At 54.1% G+C, this 18,418-nt stretch overlaps 1 protein-coding gene across 6 annotated transcripts in view; it reads left to right on the forward strand.

Moving 5' to 3' along the window:
• The window catches only part of LOC133353776 (glycerophosphodiester phosphodiesterase domain-containing protein 5-like), a 71,231-nt gene that overhangs the window by 24,024 nt on the left and 28,789 nt on the right, over positions 1 to 18,418 (forward strand). For 2 of the 6 annotated variants that reach the window (XM_061570150.1, XM_061570154.1), the window contains exon 1: positions 12,934 to 13,063. The exons of 2 other annotated variants lie outside the window; for them this stretch is intronic. In XM_061570150.1, the coding sequence (XP_061426134.1) occupies positions 13,000 to 13,063 (64 nt within the window). In that variant the 5' untranslated portion in view covers positions 12,934 to 12,999. Of the gene's footprint in view, positions 1 to 12,932; positions 13,064 to 18,418 lie in introns of those variants that run through there. 2 more of the 6 variants (XM_061570151.1, XM_061570152.1) reach the window with 2 other exon arrangements.

Raw genomic sequence — 18,418 nt, forward strand, 5'->3', positions numbered from 1 at the left:
CCAATCGTTTTTGACCGCGGCTTGCCAGGCGCGCGCGCTGCTTTGAATTTCAGGCGTGACGGAGGCCAAACGCTGTGTGCGTAACGTAAGATAAAACATCAAATGGTTGCACGCAATCGATCGATCGTCTCGCCACGAGAAGAACTCCAGGCCTTGCGGTGGAAGGTAGCGGCTACCGGTGGCCGCTTGCGCGACGTGAAACCCCATTACATACGTGGTGTGTGACTCTGCCACCGTTCTGCGCGAGCGTCTCGGTGCGAGAGCTCAGGCGTCGAGTGCGCGACGGCGCGTTTCCCCCCCCCCCCCATGCCCTATCCGCCCGCCTCTCGTGAGCGAGGGCCGGTCCCGCGGCGTCGCGCGAAGAGGATGGCGATTCGGGAACCTTGCGCAACGTTGGTCCAGCTTTGCCATTGCAGGGAGATCGAATCGCACCGGTGACCTGTGGGTTGGCAAGCCCGGCGGTGCGATAAACATTGCACCACCGCGGCAACTTCCCCCATATACCCCTGGTAGTGGGAAGTGAACGATTCGTCCTCTGGCGGCCGTCGAATGCGTTGTCACGACCCGTGAAACACAGACGGTGTTTGCTTTCTCTGTGTTTTTTTTTCTTCCCGAGGCTTGCCTTTTTGTTCAAATATTGCAGTCTGTAGAGGCGCACGGTCTTGCTTTGATAATAAGAGACTTTGTGTCTGCCTCCTCAGAGTTGGGGTTGTGTCATCTTCGTATGTTCCATCTCGCAATCTCCGATTTGCCTCGGCTTGTCTCCTCCTCCTCCTCGTCCTCATCAAGCCCATCGTCATTCAAACCAGACACGGTGAACGTCGTTTCTCTGTCGCGTCCCCTGTCGTCTGGCAATTCCCTCCCCTCTCTCATCCCTGACTGCACCGCACATCCGCATCGGCATTGTCACTCGGTCAAAATCTAAACACTTCTCTCGCTCTCTCGTTAATTTATTCTCATGAGAGCCTCGGAAAGCCCTTGCTTGAAGTTCAGTTTGTGCGCGTTACACATTCACGAGACGGACGAACGAAAACCAATCTCCGCAGTCACCGAGGATTTTCCCAGCAATGTAAATCTTGTGACGTCCTGTCCAAACTCTGAACAAATATGGCATCATTGTATCTACACTCCAAAACCAATTCACGTTTGTCTGTCCCGTCGGTTCAGTCGGTGACGGCTCTCGTTTTGAATTTTTGCATCGCACGGCGTCGCGCTAACGCCTCATTTTGACGAAGGAACCAGAGCGGCCCTATGGTGATGATGATGTGCTGCTCGCAACGTACGACCTCTGACCCAGGTAGTAAAAACCACGACCAAAAACAGCACGGGGGAATGCGGCCGGCCGCATTAATGATTGCAGTTGCGAGAGACACATTAACCCCAGCTGCAAGGATAGTCCGCTGTTGGCTTACGCGTGCAGAAAACGCGTGCGCTTCGCCCCCACCACACCGCAGTAAACATTCACGGACCATCCTAATAATCGCACACGTGGGTGCCATATTAAACGTAATTGTCTACATTTGTATAATTGTGGGGCTTCGTCCGTTGCAATGGCTTCGACACGAATAAAGAAAAATAGTTGAAGTAAAATTAATGTTACGTTTTTTGTTTTTAATTCGCGCGTACGACAGCCGCTCTGCATAGGCTATCGCTGTTACTGAGGGCCCAGTGGAAAGGTCCCTGAGATTATTGAATATATTTTTTTTCTCCTGCCGCATTTCGATCCGAAAAGAGATCTCTGGTATCGATCTGCGCAAGGCTATTTAAGCCTCGGCGATTAATTTGACTGAGCAATACAGCTCTCTTTCAGAAACGACCTGGCCACAAAATGATAGCTCAACGGAGTGGCTTATCGCGTGGACATTTACGGCAGCCAAATTTTCTAAAACGCGTGACGTCGATTCCAAACGTGGAGGGAAAAAACGGAGGACCCCGGAGAAAAATCCATGCGGCCACGGGGAATACAGAGACACCGCAAACTCCAAATATACAGCAGCAGGCGTCAGGGTCAGGATCGAACCCACGACCTCCTGTATACCAGGCGATGGACTTAACACCTCGCCACTGTGGCGCCCATATTACATTTTTTGCCGCAGCAGCTCGCTCGTGCGCTTTGTGTTTCGTTGTTTCTTTCATCGCGCGCCATCCCCCCCTCCCTCCCTTTGTTTTCGCGAACGCAGCGTGCCCGTGATGACGGGGCGCTGGCAACAATGGGGTCGCCAACCCCTAGTCAAAGACTGGGTGGGGGGGGGGTGGTGGGGGAGGGTTGTGTGTGCAGTAACCCGGGCGCACGTCCCCTGCAAGCAATTCTTAAAGGGCAGAAACCTTCGCACCGACGACAATATTTTTGTGGGGTTCATAGTGCGTGTTCCACCCCGTCCGTGGCCTTGCCATGTCACCAGCCTGCAGGTTACGTTCAAGGGAAGACCCACCCTGCAACCCCGGAACACTGGGAGGAACGTTTGCGTTCGGAAGCGAGTTTCCTTCGACGTGCAGCACGGAGATAAACATTCGGCGGTCGGCGCCGACCGCAGGATTTCTGCCGTGACCCACGTCTCAGAATCGAGTCGCTCTTTGAGAGGACACTCGCCATTCGCGCCACTCGCCCAGGCGCTCTGTTCCAATGCCCCCAATTAACAGTCTGCGGTAGTTTCACGGTGTGCGCTGTGGCGTTCACCCAATTACGCGCGCGAGCCTGCAAAGCGACTTTCACGCCTGGCAAAACGTGGACGGCGCCGTCGGCACACTTGGGCGCGCGCTCCCTTTCCAACGACGTCGGGCATTGCGCAAAGTCCGCTGTGAAGTGCGCGGCACGTGCGTATTTATTTATTTCGGTGAACACACCCGCAACGAGTGGCAAACGCCCATGCGGTGAGATGTTAACTACCTCGCTTGGTAAGCAGGCGGTCGTGGGTTCGATCTCGACCCTGACGCCTGCTGGTAATATTTGGAGTTTGCGTGTCTCTCCTCCCCCCCCCCCCCCATGGTCGCGTGGATTTTTCTCCGCGTCCTCCGGCTTTTCCCTCCACATTTAGAAACACGCGTTTAGAGTATTCAGCTGCGATACGTTTCCCCATTATAAGCCACTTCTTTGAGCTATGCACTGTTAAATCTCGATGGCAAAATTCATTTCTTTAGAACTGCTTTTTGCGTACTCTTAGGTTTTTTCGGTAAAGTCACGTAGGTAAAAAATTAAATTGCGTGTTAGTTTGTTCTCCTTGCCCCGCACGTCCGAATAGCACGGTCATCCTACGTACGTTGCGATCGGGAAGTTCTGCGTACGTGCATCCTCGATGTGGGACCACGCTGGTGGTGCTCTCACCGTCACTCCCGTGCCGGTCACGGTAAGCTGCCACCCCCCTCCTCCTGTCACCTGCACGTGCGTCGCTCTCTTCCTCCGGTTGCAACTGGCTTGTCCTCGTACCCCCACGTTCTACTCAGAACCTCCGAGTAACTTGGCCTAGCCCCCTCCTCCAGCCTGCACACGAGCGTCAACCATCGCGCGAACTCTGCTCATCCTCGCAGCAGCAGCAGCGGCAGCAGCAGCAGCAGCGGCAGCGGCTTTTGGCTGCTGAGCCATCGAACAGAGGCGGCGGTCACCGCATCATCGCGCGGCGCTTTCACATTGCGCTTCTGAGGCCGTCTGGAGCGCTCTTCCTTCCGACGTTAGGAAGCCGCTGGAGCTATTCACTTTTCGCCCATCTAGATTGGAAACTCATTTAGTTACAACTGCGTTTTGTGTTGAGTTTGTTGTCCTTCCCTGGCACACCCCGATTTAGCGCGGTTGGCTACGTACGGTGCGAAAGAGGTCCAACGTACATACATACACAAACCCATCGCCACCACTTCTTGCTGAGTACATCTTGCAAACACCTTGCCACATCCTATTCCAAACTCTCCCGTTGGATAATTACAGTGCTTGCCCTCGAATGGCCATCAGTTTTCCTTTTTAAATCCTTTATATTAAGTTCACTTGCTTGCTTGCTTAGGACCGTGCAAATCTTTCGGTCGTTTTTTAACCCACTTCCCGTGATCCAATCGAGCTGACATTTTGCACACAGACTCGTTGTGCGTGACAATGCATTTTCGTGAAAAAATTTTCCAAAATTTTACACTGTTTAGGGAATTTTTAAAAAATATTTATTTACCAATTGGTTAATGCTGGCACACAATCATCTGACCCATAGGTGGCAGCCATCTCAAGCCAGAGGACGAGAGGACTCTAGCCGCCCCGATGCCACGCATATAAAGGATTTATAGTGAAAAACTTAGTTTTTACGGGTTAATTTTTTTAGCTTGATTTTCTAAAACCAGTTGCAACTCTTTATATTACCGGAGAAGCCTTCATTGAGTCTCGAGGTTTCTTTTCAGGAGGGTGTCGCCTGTTTGCGCGATTGGGAAAAGTTTATTATTTTTTTGCCGTGTATGGCTATAGTTTGCCGCCTAGGGCACGGCATAGACGCCCTCCTGTGATTGGAGAAACCCCACGCCTTCGAAGAGGAGAGCGTGGGGTTCCACTCCTTGTCCACGCGGGGGATTCGGCCTGTCGCTACCCCCCACTTGCTGCGCTACGGGTCCTCCTGCGGGCACGGCCGCGTTGCCCTGAGCGTGTCGCGTCTTCACGCGCGCAACGGCCGCGTCTCTGCACGAGCCACCAACTCCCTCCTCAAAGTCCGCTGCATTGCAGCCGCGGTGCGCTGTCATCACGGCGGTGGATGTTTGTTCGCGTAGACTGGGGCCGGCGGGCAGCTTCCACGCAACAGCGAAGGGCTGCATCTCTGCACGATCCACCGACCCTTCCTCCCAAGTCGCTACGTTGCAGCCATGACGGCGACAGTGGCGGCTGTTTCGTTGCGTAGACTGGGAGGGGGGGGGGGCCCCCCTTGTCATAGCGGCGATCGCGGCCAGGCCACAGGGCGTCGGTCTGCGCTTGCGGGCCCCCGGTTTATCGAAGCGACAACGCCGGCCGGTCGGCGTGAGTGGGGACATATTCAGCGATTTTGTGGTGCATTTTGAGCCCGTTTCCCCGTTTTTGTTGCTGGGAAGGCGGCCAAAGCCAGTGGCTGCAGCGCCCCCCCCCCCCCCCCCGCGTCAGCTTTTTATTTTTAGCAATGCCGAGGCTGCACATGGGGGGGGGGGGGGGGCGAGTGAACCGATCCGATTAGCGCGAGGCGAACAATCGTCGTGTTTGTTTATCCGGCAAGCGCGCGTGGCGCCGGCAATGTCCGTGGTCACGTTAGCGCTGACGCAGGCGGAGTCCGGCTGACCGGCGGCTCGGCAGAAAATGATCCGGGCGAAAGAAACAAAAAAATCGACGGACGTCCGGGCGTGGTTTATATATTTATTTTTAACGGTCGGCGAAAACTGCGACGCTTTGTATTTTTGAAAGGTGGCTGGACGTTCTTATGTAACGCGCCCAAGTATGCCACGTGATCATCGCTTTCTTATCGTTACCAACATCATCATTATTACCACCGACGCCGCCGCCACCTCTACAACCACCATAATTTTAATCGTCGGCACCGCTATCATTATCATCGCCACCCCCGTTATTATCATCATCCTCACCACTGCTGTCATTGTCATCATTATCATCTTCATCATCATCACCACCACTAGCACTACTATCGTGATCGTCATCAATATCATCATCATCATCATCACTATTACAACCATCATGATCATTGTCACTACTACTCTCTCACCAGCACCAATCCTCATTATGATATCATCATCATCATTCCCATCATCATCGTCATCACCACTGCTGTGTGTGACTTCTAAATGGCATGAAATCCTCAACAGCGTTTTTCACCAACTGCAAATATAACAACAAACTCTCCTTACTAAGCTCCTCTTATCTCCTGCTCCCCAGCATGGCGACATTTCTCAACAATCCAATAACAAAAAAAACGTGGGGGGGAGGGGGGTGGTGAACCGTTACGTAACATTCCACGCTGTCGTTGGTCGTTGGTCGTGAGCGGGAATCGAACCCGGATGGCCGGGTTCGTTGCACAGTGCCGCCAGCTAACGGCCGCTAACGCACGCCCACCGCTTAGGCCCAGCCACCAAAGCAGCGGCACGGGCACCAGCTTCCTGCGCCGTCGCCGCCACCGCGCTCTATCTGCCTCTCCGGCGCGGCACGAGCTTCGGCGGGAACGTTTCAGTTTGGCGCGGTGTCCGACGTTTCGCTTCCCCCAGCTTCCGAAGCGACGCGCAGGTTACGATCCGACAACGCCCGCGAGGCGTGTCTGGTGGGGGGGGGGGGCACGCAGAGGACACGCGGCCAGATGGAGACATCGCAGCAACTGACGAGAAGAGTCGCCGGCAAGGGGGGGGGGGGGGGTACGGAACGGCAGCGAAAGGAGGAGGAGGGTGAATGCTCCCGAAAAGCGGCGTCCGCCGTGGAGGTGGAGCGGCGAGGCCAAGTTCGCACGACGTACCGGAGCGTCGCGCGACCGCGATGGATTTCAGTGGGGGGAGAGGCAGGAGGGGAGGTCTTCATCCAGCAGTGGATCAATCCCTGCTGACGATAATGTTTAATCCTGTGAGAAGTGCTGCATCAGGCAGGGCACGTGATTCCAATTGGCGGCACAAACTTGGACACTTTGTTCTTCCCATGGAGGGCGGTGGAGGGGATGCGATGGGGGGGGCGGCAGTTGGGGGGGGGGGGGGGGACGGCTGGTGGTAGGGGGAGGATTAATTAATTATTTGTGGTGACGACGCAGCTGAAAGTTTTTTGACCACGTCGTGGTATTTTTTAAGCTTCTGCTGCCCACTGCTCCCGACGAGGCTGGACCGTGGCTGCCCAGCTTCCCAACGGGGTTTATTAAAAATAATGATTTTGGGGGGGGGGGGCAGTGTGGGCAGTGGGGGGGGGGGCAGTGTGGGCAGTGGGGGGGGGGGGGGCAGCGGGGGAGGGGGGGGCAGCGGGGGAGGGGGGAGCGACCTGCCAGACCGCAGGGCGTGAGTGCGGCCGTGGATACATTACGAGAACACTGAGACCATTTACAGTTTATTTTTTTGACTCCCAGCATTGCAGGCGCGGTCGTGAAGCAAGCGCGCGTGTAAATGGGCAACGCGCACACCCGAAGGTCCACGTGACGGATTAGGTTCATAAGCGACCGGCAGCCTCGATGCCAGGGGATTAATCTTGAGAGGCTAAGCCGCGTGTCCACCCAGAGGGCGCCGTGCACGTTGAGGCCGGGGCAGCGTGTCTGGGAATTACCTTGGAAATACTCTCCCTCCCTCCCCCCCCGACCCCCCCGAGTGAGCCATCTGGCCACTTATAGCCAATAATAATCATAATAATAATTGTGGTCGTGAAGGATTTTCAAAAATGATGATAAAGTGTTTATATTTATATCATGTTGTCACAGTGCATTTCTGGATTAAGAGTCGGTTATCGTGGTCGTTTGACCACGCCTTATTCCCTCCCACACATCAACGAGCGAATGAATACATTTGTATCTTCTTTTACGAGATAATGAATTTGCGATAATATTTGTACTCGTGCGTTTTCCTCTAGTCTAAATCGTCGACGTTCGTCCGAACCGGGAAATCAAACGCACGTTCATTGGGTTCGCTGTGCGGCGTGCCGATCACTGCGCCACCGTTTTCCCTCTTCCCCATCGTCATAATTGTGGCACGGAAATTCTTCACGTTTTTAAATTTGCTTTTTCAGGAGCGACTGCGGTTGACCGACTTCCTTTGTTTGACGATCCGATTCTTTCGTTTGTTTGGTGAGTGGATCGGAGCTCCGCCACGCAGAGGGGCGTGGCTACCTTGGTCCAAGTGGATGGTACTCAGAACTCCGCCACAGAGCTGTGTGGCCAGCTTGGTCCAAGTGGATGGTACTCAGAACTCCGCCACACAGCTACGTGGCCAGCTTGGTCCAAGTGGATGGTACTCAGAACTCCGCCACACAGCTACGTGGCCAGCTTGGTCCAAGTGGATGGCACTCAGAACTCCGCCACGCAGAGCTGCGTGGCCAGCTTGGTCCAAGTGGATGGCACTCAGACCTCTGCCACACAGCTACGTGGCCAGCTTGGTCCAAGTGGATGGTACTCAGAACTCCGCCACACAGCTACGTGGCCAGCTTGGTCCAAGTGGATGGTACTCAGAACTCCGCCACACAGCTACGTGGCCAGCTTGGTCCAAGTGGATGGCACTCAGAACTCCGCCACGCAGAGCTACGTGGCCAGCTTGGTCCAAGTGGATGGCACTCAGAACTCCGCCACACAAAGCTACGTGGCCAGCTTGGTCCAAGTGGATGGTACTCAGAACTCCGCCACGCAGAGCTACGTGGCCAGCTTGGTCCAAGTGGATGGCACTCAGAACTCCGCCACGCAGAGCTACGTGGCCAGCTTGGTCCAAGTGGATGGCACTCAGAACTCTGCCACACAGAGCTACGTGGCCAGCTTGGTCCAAGTGGATGGCATTCAGAACTCTGCCACACAGAGCTACGTGGCCACCTTGGTCCAAGTGGATGGTACTCAGAACTCTGCCACACAGAGCTGCGTGGCCAGCTTGGTCCATGTGGATGGTACTCAGAACTCCGCCACGCAGAGCTACGTGGCCAGCTTGGTCCAAGTGGATGGCACTCAGAACTCTGCCACACAGAGCTACGTGGCCAGCTTGGTCCAAGTGGATGGCATTCAGAACTCTGCCACACAGAGCTACGTGGCCACCTTGGTCCAAGTGGATGGTACTCAGAACTCTGCCACACAGAGCTGCGTGGCCAGCTTGGTCCATGTGGATGGTACTCAGAACTCCGCCACGCAGAGCTACGTGGCCAGCTTGGTCCAAGTGGATGGTACTCAGAACTCCGCCACGCAGAGCTACGTGGCCAGCTTGCGGCCGCTATGGGAGCTGAATCCTTGATTTTGTGCCAAGTGGTGCAACGGTTGAGCGCGCCAGCCGCTGGGGCATACAAGAGCCTCCCCGAATGCGCTGCCCACGGTCCCATTTTAATCCGGCAATTCATTCACATCCTGCCCTTTTGTTTGGGCTCGCGGGAATTTTACAATTGTGACCATTATTATTTTATCATTAAATAAATTCTCACACGGGGGGGGGGGGGGGGGGGGGACAACGACGCCCTCTTGTCGGGCCGCCCCCCTCCCACCGGCTCGCGTCACAAGCGAGCAGGGGAGGTGCGGGGGTGGGGGTACAAAGGCCGCGGTGCCGATTACGGCAACCTTGTGGCGTGATTAAGCAACGGAGGGGGGGGGGAAAAATTATTACGCCGCGCGGCGACAGTCGCGATCAAGGGAGCCGCCAGGACGGCAGCAACACGGAGCGGTTGTGCGCCCAGCGGTGGCTGCGGTAGAGCGGCGCGATGGGTTGGGGGGGGGCGGCCTTCGACGCCACGGTGCACCGCCGTCCGCGGCTCGGCAAAGTGAGCCCGATCGGCCGGGGCGAGGTCTGCGAGCGACGGCGCACAGCTTGGGAGAAACTGGACGCTAGCGCCGGCGATTGGCGTCGTGGACCGCGTGCTTGTCGCCAACAGCCGTTTGGGTTTACGGCGAGTTTGAATGAAGCTTCTAAACTTTTTTTAAAATTATTTCTTGAGGTGAGGCCCACTGAGCGAGAGGTTTCAGAAGCGGACCTGGCTGTCGCTAATGATCGCTCAACGAAGTGGCTTATCACGTGGGCATTGAAAGCAGCCAAATGCTCTAAAACGCGTGGACGTCGATTGTAAATGTGGAGGGGAAAAGCCGAGGGACCCCGGGGAGAGAGATGCGCAAACCCAAAATACACAGGAGTTGGGGTCGGGATCGAACGCTTGACCTCCTATATACCAGGCGAGGTAGTTTACATCTCGCCACCGTGGCACCCCGAGAGCTCGTAGCTGATTTTCCATGGGAGACATCGTGAGTTGGCGAATGTTTTGGGTGAATTCCCCTGCAGGTGATTTTCGCGAACGTATTTTGGTGCAGCTGCCGCGTCGTGGCCAGGCTTTGCCCGAGTAGCACTCATCAGTGGAACCGGCCAAACATCCCAATGCAGGACCCTCCTGGCAAAAGAGTCTTGAGACTCGGTGACACTTTTCTGGGTAAATAAATTACATTGTTACGTTACATTATTAATTAATTCGAATAAAAATGTACATATTTTTTTAATCATTGTCTTCAAGAGCTTTTTTGTCCAATTACCTTTTTGTTATACGCGCATCGGAGGAAACTGTGGCGTCTAGAAAATACCCAAGCATCCATGTGAAGTGCACGCGAACTTAATGCGTAACCTCCTTGCTGTACTGCCTCGCATCGCTTTGCCCCCCCCCCCCCCCCCGCGCACGTTCTCGACCTCGTGACCTCCACGCCGTCCGGCGGAGGGCATGCGATTACCGCACTGCGTCGGAAACATTTCCCACCTTACCCTGGAGTCTGACCGTGAAAACCCGAGTTTTGGTGGTGAGCGAGGCCCACCCATCCTCCCTCCGCCCGACCGCCCAAACCATACCGAGGCTGGCTGGCGCAGGCACGTAATTGCGTGGTTACATAACACGAAGGAGTTTACAGTTCGCTGCGGCGGCGGAGGCGGCAGAGGAGCGAGCGAACGATGCGGAGGAGGGGGGGGGGGGTGTTTGCCGTCGAGCAGAAACCCCGGGCCAGAATTAGCAATTCTTTTCATTCTCCTATAACGAACCTTTCAGCCGTGCTGTATGGCTTTTCTTTATTTTAAACGGCCAATTAATATTTGTTGCAACCTTCTCGCGCAGAGTGCCGTCGCTGTGCGTCTGGGTGGGTAACGAGCGAGCGAGAGGGACGCGACGCCGGGCTCGGTTCGGCTCTGCGCCTACTGCGGTGGGGGAGGAGCGAGGGTGACCTATTTTGTCGCGAGCGCTTAGCAGTTCGTTGCGTGAAAAATCGTGACGGTGTCGCGAACGAGCGAGCGAGCGCGCGTCGGCAACGTGTCCGCGTCCGTTGAACTTCTTTCGCACCGTACGCAGCCAGCCGCGCTAATCGGAGGTGCGCCACCAGGCCTCTCCGGCGCGCGAAATCCAAAAACTCGCGCTGACGTCGGCGATTGTCGTAAGCGGCAGTGCGACGGCTGGAGTTGGTTACCGCTGATTTGGCAAGGCAGCGCGTGACGCTCGCAGCTTTCCGGCGTCAACAAATGCGACCGCTGATTGCAATTACGGTAATCGCGACCATTGAGTAACGTCGCGTCCACAACCAAGTAGCACTGCCTCCCCTGGAGTGTGCCGATGGATGTATGTGCTGTGAAGAAGGTCCATTGCCCAAAACGTTGCCTCATAATGCGTTTGGTTTTTTCCCTCTTAAAGGCACGGTGTTTTGACCATTGTTGCTTGTGCACCACTGGGAAACGCAGCAGCAGCAGCACCACCACCAAATGATCTGCCCTGTGTAATATTGTCTTGGTGTTATCTTTGCATTAAAGCAACCTGCGTTATTTTGGCATTTGTGTTCCTAAAACGTGCAAACGCAACTGCGGTTGACGCTGCTGTGCGTGACCGATGCCATGTTGGGCCACGGGTCGTTGTTGTGTGTATGGCACGTGATTGTGAATGCAATCCACCAAGTGTGTCAATAACTGTGTGTGAGTGTGTATCACGCTGTGTGTGTGTGTGTGCAGTTAAATGTGTGTGCGCATGTTGACTTCCCCGAGGTCGACTCGGCCTTAAATGAGCACCTGGTGCGGTGTGTAAACATCGCCACTGGGGAGACAAAGGCGGCCGGGCGTGGTGCTGGCCACCCAACCCCTCGTGTGTCACAGTACCGGCCTTCATAGTTGCTACTCGCGAACAGCACTTGCCCCATAATTCTGTTAATGCTATATGGGGGATTTTTGTCTTTGGAGTAGAGAGGGGAGAGAGAGGAAGATGGAGGGAGGCACTAACCAGTGTGGCGAGCAACCAACGCCTTTGGCTCCCCGCTGTTCGTGTTCTTACGCAGCACAGCGGGGAGTCACTTAAGGCCGAGTTAATCTAGGCGAGGCCCAGGAAAGTTTCAGACATCACTTGTCACCGGTGTCAGTTGTGGCCCGGGAAATCAAATTCGGGTCACGGGTTTCGTAGCACTGTTCGCCAACCACTGCGCCACCACTCCCCCCACATGAACGAATGCGCGGATCAATGCCACGTTAATCAATTTTAATCTTCTGCCTCAAGTTAATTCATTTTGGCCATCGATTTTTTTTTTGCTTGTTAATTTTTTTTTGCAACAGGTAGAACATTTCTTTTTAATAAGCCGAGCTTAAAATATCCCCGGCACTAGCTGGTTATTAAAATGAAAAAAAAAAATCTAAAATCACTCGTTATTGCATTTCAAACTGCGCCGTATCCATCGCTGGCTAAATTGGCCGCGCCTTGACGGCTCCCACCACGTTTATTGGAAACGTTCCACGCCAAACTCGCGCGCCGTCGTGCCGCGCGCTCCGTGTCCGTGGGAGACGGCCGAAGCGCTCCTGCTCCTGAAGTCACCCCTGAGAAGAACCCCCCCCCCACCGAACGAATACGTTGGGAGGCCGCACTCATTTACACACACGCACACAACAACAACAACAACCCGCCATTCGCCACTAAGTGGCGGTGACGTCACCACGACGCTTGTGCCAGGCCATGTGCACCTTGAGGCCACGTGAAGTGTCGAACGCCCGCTGGCAGGGGGTCACGGGGCAGACCCAGGTGCCACGGGTCGACTGACACGCACACACGGACAAACCTGTGCGCTGGCAACAAGCGAACAGCAATACAATCGCTGGTCTCGTCAAGGAGCGTAAACGGCTTTTTGTGTTTAGTTGTGTTGTCCTTCCCCCGCACCTGCGATTAGCACGGTTGGCTACGTGCGCTGCGAAAGCAGCTCAACTTGCACACACGATGGGCTCGCTCGCAGTCTTTGCGCGAACATCATCGGAACGCCCCTTGCTCGCTCAACGACGCAGCGGAACGCGGCACCGGGCGGGGTCACGGCGATGAGAACTGTTGTGGAGACTCGCGAGCGGAATTTTTATTTTTGTTACGACCCGTGAGGAATGAGGACTGGAAAGTTGGCCTCGGAGACGCGAAGTCGGACCGCGTATTCACCGCTCCACGACCGTACGTACGCATGTTTGTAGGCCTTCTTTCGCACCGTGCGTAGCGTGTGTGTACGTTTAACACGTAGGCTTTCGCGGCCAAAATTATTCATAACGAAGGTTTTTGGGTTAGATCGGGTAAGTATGAGAATGTGTCGTAACCCTCCACCGCCCGACGCAACCAGTAAGGTTTGTCACGTAAACAACGCGCCAATTTAGTTACTGCTTCAGCCCACCGGTGTGTTGGAGAGTAAATCCACAACATTTACAATTTCAATAGTCTTTATATTGTTTACACGACAAACCTTACTGGCTGTGTCGGTTGTTGGAGGGTTACGACACATTTATACGTACGCGATCTAATCCAAAAACCCTTTATTATGGAGCGTGTATGTACGTTGAACTTCTTTCGCACCACCGATTTAGCACGGTTATCTGTGTACGGTGTGAAAGAAGACGTTCACCACAGGTACACACACACACATGCATCGCACGTGACCACCAACTGTGCTATTCGAGCAGACGCCTTCCACGCGGCGCGCTTGAGGTGGTTAAGAGAGCTACGATTGGAATGTGCCCGACCGTGTCACATCTCATAAGCTAAGCAGGCTGTTTGAGCCTTGGAAGAGTGCTTAGGTGGTGAGCATGCATGCGTGCATGCATACCAGGTGTTATAGACCACGGGGGGTGTGCGCGCGGGGGGGGGGGGTGTTGTTACTCGGAGCGAAGCAGTGCGGTGATTTTAATTGTTGTACTCCTATGCTGCCACGTCTACGCATCCCCGACTTTGGTCAAGTAGGGTCAAATAACCCCCAAGTACAGCACACCGGTGTGTTGGAGAGCAAAGCCACAACATTTACTATCTATATATGTACGCGATCTAACCCCAAAAAAAACTGTATTATGAATGATATTTACCGCGAAAGCCTACGTGTTAAACTTATTTCAAAATATAATTACCTTAAAAATTACACCCCCCCCCCCCTTCATATGTGTTTCTTAATATGATAATGAAGTTTCCCAATTTTCATTACGTGACCTTTGTAACATGAGAAGGGTTACCTGTGTGTGTTTGTGTGTTTTATATGGCGGTGAGTTACGAGATTGTAAACTTGACTTTTAGTATCATCGTAACTTTGTCCTGTTTAGTTTTTTTTACGTGTGGCCTGGTAGCTGAAAGTGTCAGAGCGCTCAGCCAGCACTGCTGATGTTCTGGGTGGAAATCCGATTAACAACTATCTCGTCTCTGTGGTTCTCTCCGTAAAGTCACGTAGGTAGAACAATAATAGATCCCGACGTTTCGATCGCAACGCAAGCAATCGTCATCAGGTGGGACAACCACAGCAAAAAAAAACTGCTGAAGTAGGCAGTTTTTTTTCTACCTACGTGAAGAACCAAAGAGTATGGATTCCTACAGTCACAAAAGCTTAAAATCAAGATTGACGCATATACACACGATTAGAATCGGAATTGAAATGGCCACTCCGGAGGGCATGCGGCACAGTTTGGCGCCAGCTGTCGTAGAGCGTGGCGGTCGTGTCGCTACGGTTCTCTGCGGTGAGCTCGACGTCTTTGTAAACAACGCCGAGCCGCTCGCGGGTTCCGAGACTCAGTCGTGAACGGGACACCCCTCCCTGCGACTGCACGGACGTCTCGGGACGGGAAAAGGGTTAACGTGCGGACACGACACGGAGCCTCGGAACGTGGCGTGCATCACAGTGAGGGGGGGGGGTTGGTGGGGGGCGGTGGGATGAAAGGGCTTCGCAGCGCCCCGTACCACCTTATCTCCCGTCCACGGGGCGGAGGCACTCTCACCGGCCACGTGTGTGTTGCCATTTTCTTTGATGTTCGCGAGCTGCCTGGCTGGTGCGTGGAGGTTCGTGGGGGAGCGGCGGCGTAGTGGTTTGCGCTCTGCGCCTCGAAACCCGGCGACCCGAGTTCGACTCCCGCTCGCGGCCAACGCCGGCGACGACGATCTGAACCCGGTCCCGGGCCTCGCCTAGGTCGACTCGGCCTCAAATGAATAGCTGGTATTAACATCGCCGCTGGGGAGACGTAGGCGGCCGGGCGTCGTGTTGGAGACCCACCCCCTCGTGTGACCGCCGTGCCCGCCTTCATGGGTGCTCCCTTAACAGCACTTTCCCCGACAGTCTATTACAGGCGGGGGGGGGGGGGGGGGATCTTCGTCTTTGTGGAGGTGGGTAGGAGTGAGCGAGCGAGTCCTTTACTCCAAGCGATAAGATGCACCCTCCACCGCCCGGCCCCTCGGGCGCCGCAAGAACCAATCTCGATCGTTTGGCCGTCATCGACGGTGCTCCTGGCACCGAGAGCCAGTTTGCCCCGCTGTCGCTTGTCTGTTTGAGTGCATTTTCTGCGAATTGCTCCGAATGTCGACGTTCCAAAAGGCTCTTGGTTCCATCGTTCGGGGCTAAAAGTTTCGTCATCGTCATCACGATCCATGGGCGGTTCGCTTCGTAGGTGCCCACCGCACATTTCGAAATTTGAAGCCCACTTTCCTCTGCCGTGTGCCAAATCTGGTCGAGTGGTGCCACATCTTTCTCGCACCAATCTCTTAGGTCTTCCTCTCTTACCGCTTCCCTCAATTTTTCCCCGAACAACGGCACGATTTAAATGTTCCCGTTGTCGTCCCTTCTGAAAGTTTAGCTGCTGTGAACCGATGAGTCAAGCCCAGGGTGCGCTGCTTGTTGTAAATGATACCGGGTCGTGTGTGATTTTTCAAAGCAATGCATTATTAAAATACTGTACCCAGGTTTCTATTGACCACTATGTTCAAGTGCACACAGTTGGTGCGGGCTAGATCTCGCCAGACAGGTTTACACAACATCACAAGCACCGCCTAATTTGTTTTGCACCGGAATATAATCTCTGTCTGAGCCTCGACAACGGCCTCCCCTCTCGGGCAATCAAATCTCATCCTGGCTCATTTCACAAACTCGAGCCGCTCTTTCGTTCCTGCCGTCATTTACATTATTTAACCCTCTCCCTCCCTCACCCTTTCCCCCTCCTCTTCGCTGCGTTCGCTTGCAGCCGGCATGCCGGGTTCCCGTGACCCCCGGGGGATACGCGTTGGCTTGCCGGGTCTTGCCGCCGTGTCTTGCCGCCGTGTCTTTTTTTGTGCTGGCGAGGCGACGCTACCTCGGGTGACGCGCCCGGCCCATCGGCAGGAGTTTTGTTGCGTGTCGGTCCACGGCCGAAAGCTAAACCTATGAAACTATTTTTTATTTTTACCAGGTTCAGGCCCACCGAGCTTTGTAGCTCTTTTTCAGAAGCGATCTGGCTTTCACAAACAATAGCTCAACGAAGTGACTCATCACCGTGCGGAAATGTACGGTGGCCAAACACTCTTTCGACGCGTGACATTGAGTCTCTCAATGTGGAGGGAAAGACCTGGAGGACCCAGAGAAAAATCCACACGACGACGAGGAGAGACCGGCGCGCAAACTTCAAATACACAGCAGGCGTCCGGGTCGGGATCGAACCCACGACCTCCTGTACACCAGGCGTGATAGTTAACATCTCCTAGCCACCGTGATGGTGATGAGAGAGAGGGACGCAAACTACAGATATACAGCAGGCATCGTCAGGGTCGGGATCGAACCCACGACCTCCTGTACACACGGCGAGGTAGTTAACATCTCCTAGCCACCGTGATGGTGATGAGAGAGAGAGACGCAAACTCCAGATATACAGCAGGCATCGTCAGGGTCGGGATCGAACCCACGACCTCCTGTACACCAGGCGAGGTAGTTAACGTCTCCTAGCCACCGCGGCTCAGAGCGGGCGGCGACTACTTTCTCAACCAGCTGGTGTCGATTGGCGCCGTTGGCGGTGCGTCGTCCACGTGCCGTCTTTTTTATTCTCGCGCTCATTTACCCAGCGAACGTCTCCACCCGAGGCGTGTGTGTGCGTGGGCGTGCGATCCGAATTGAGCGGCCAAGAATTTGCTTGTTTTTCTGCTCCCGTTTTAGTCCCCCGGGAGAAAGGTCGATCCTTTTTATTTCGGTGAACCGACCGGCCGAGAATGTGGAGTCGAGTGGCCTCGGAGGTCCGAACGACGAGTTGCACGCCACCGAGAGACCAGTGTCCGAGCCGCCCGTGATGAAAGTGTAGCGAGCGGTGGTCTCAATACAGCTGGCTATAACTGCGACAACAACAACAACAAGAAAACGATTAAACTGGGTTGTACACTTAATTTGGGCTTAAATCCAGGTCTGAAAATATGAGGAGAAAAAAAATCGTATTGATTGTCGTAGCGATGAATATGACTCTCATGAAGCAGAGCGGGCAGGAAAGTTTTGCCCCTTGCTGTGGATAAGAGTTCGCTTTGAGTTTTCAGAGGCAGTTCTGTGATATCCTCTTCTGCGGCCCCCTTTCTGACCATCTCATTAGGCAGAGTGTTTACGTAAGCGTGACGGCTACTGTTCGAACTACTTTCGCGCCGTACATAGCAGAGGTGTGGACTCGAGTCATGTGACTTGGACTCGAGTCAGACTCGAGTCATGAATTTGATGACTTCAGACTCGACTTGGACTTGCATAACAATGACTTTGTCCCACCTCTGAGGTGTGGACTCGAGTCATGTGACTTGGACTCGAGTCAGACTCGAGTCATGAATTTGATGACTTCAGACTCGACTTGGACTTGCATAACAATGACTTTGTCCCACCTCTGAGGTGTGGACTCGAGTCATGTGACTTGGACTCGAGTCAGACTCGAGTCATGAATTTGATGACTTCAGACTCGACTTGGACTTGCATAACAATGACTTTGTCCCACCTCTGAGGTGTGGACTCGAGTCATGTGACTTGGACTCGAGTCAGACTCGAGTCATGAATTTGATGACTTCAGACTCGACTTGGACTTGCATAACAATGACTTTGTCCCACCTCTGAGGTGTGGACTCGAGTCATGTGACTTGGACTCGAGTCAGACTCGAGTCATGAATTTGATGACTTCAGACTCGACTTGGACTTGCATAACAATGACTTTGTCCCACCTCTAAGGTGTGGACTCGAGTCATGTGACTTGGACTCGAGTCAGACTCGAGTCATGAATTTGATGACTTCAGACTCGACTTGGACTTGCATAACAATGACTTTGTCCCACCTCTGGTACATAGCCAAACGTGCTAATCGGAGGGGCGATAATAGTAATGATAATTACCGTAAGGCCACTTAAAGGAAAATTCCCGCAAAAAAAAAATCCAACGCTGGCGTTCTCTCACTGTCATGTGGAGCGCCGCGCTGTGCGGTTCACAAATGGCCGATGCGAATGTTACACAAATTATAAACGTCGGCAGCTGAAGTGGAATGAGATTTTACAAAAACGAGATGAGAACAAACGAGAAACAATCTTC

This window comes from Lethenteron reissneri, chromosome 45 (genome assembly GCF_015708825.2).
Source record: "Lethenteron reissneri isolate LAM-NWPU_2019-01 chromosome 45, ASM1570882v1, whole genome shotgun sequence".
Taxonomy (NCBI): Eukaryota; Metazoa; Chordata; class Hyperoartia; order Petromyzontiformes; family Petromyzontidae; genus Lethenteron; species Lethenteron reissneri.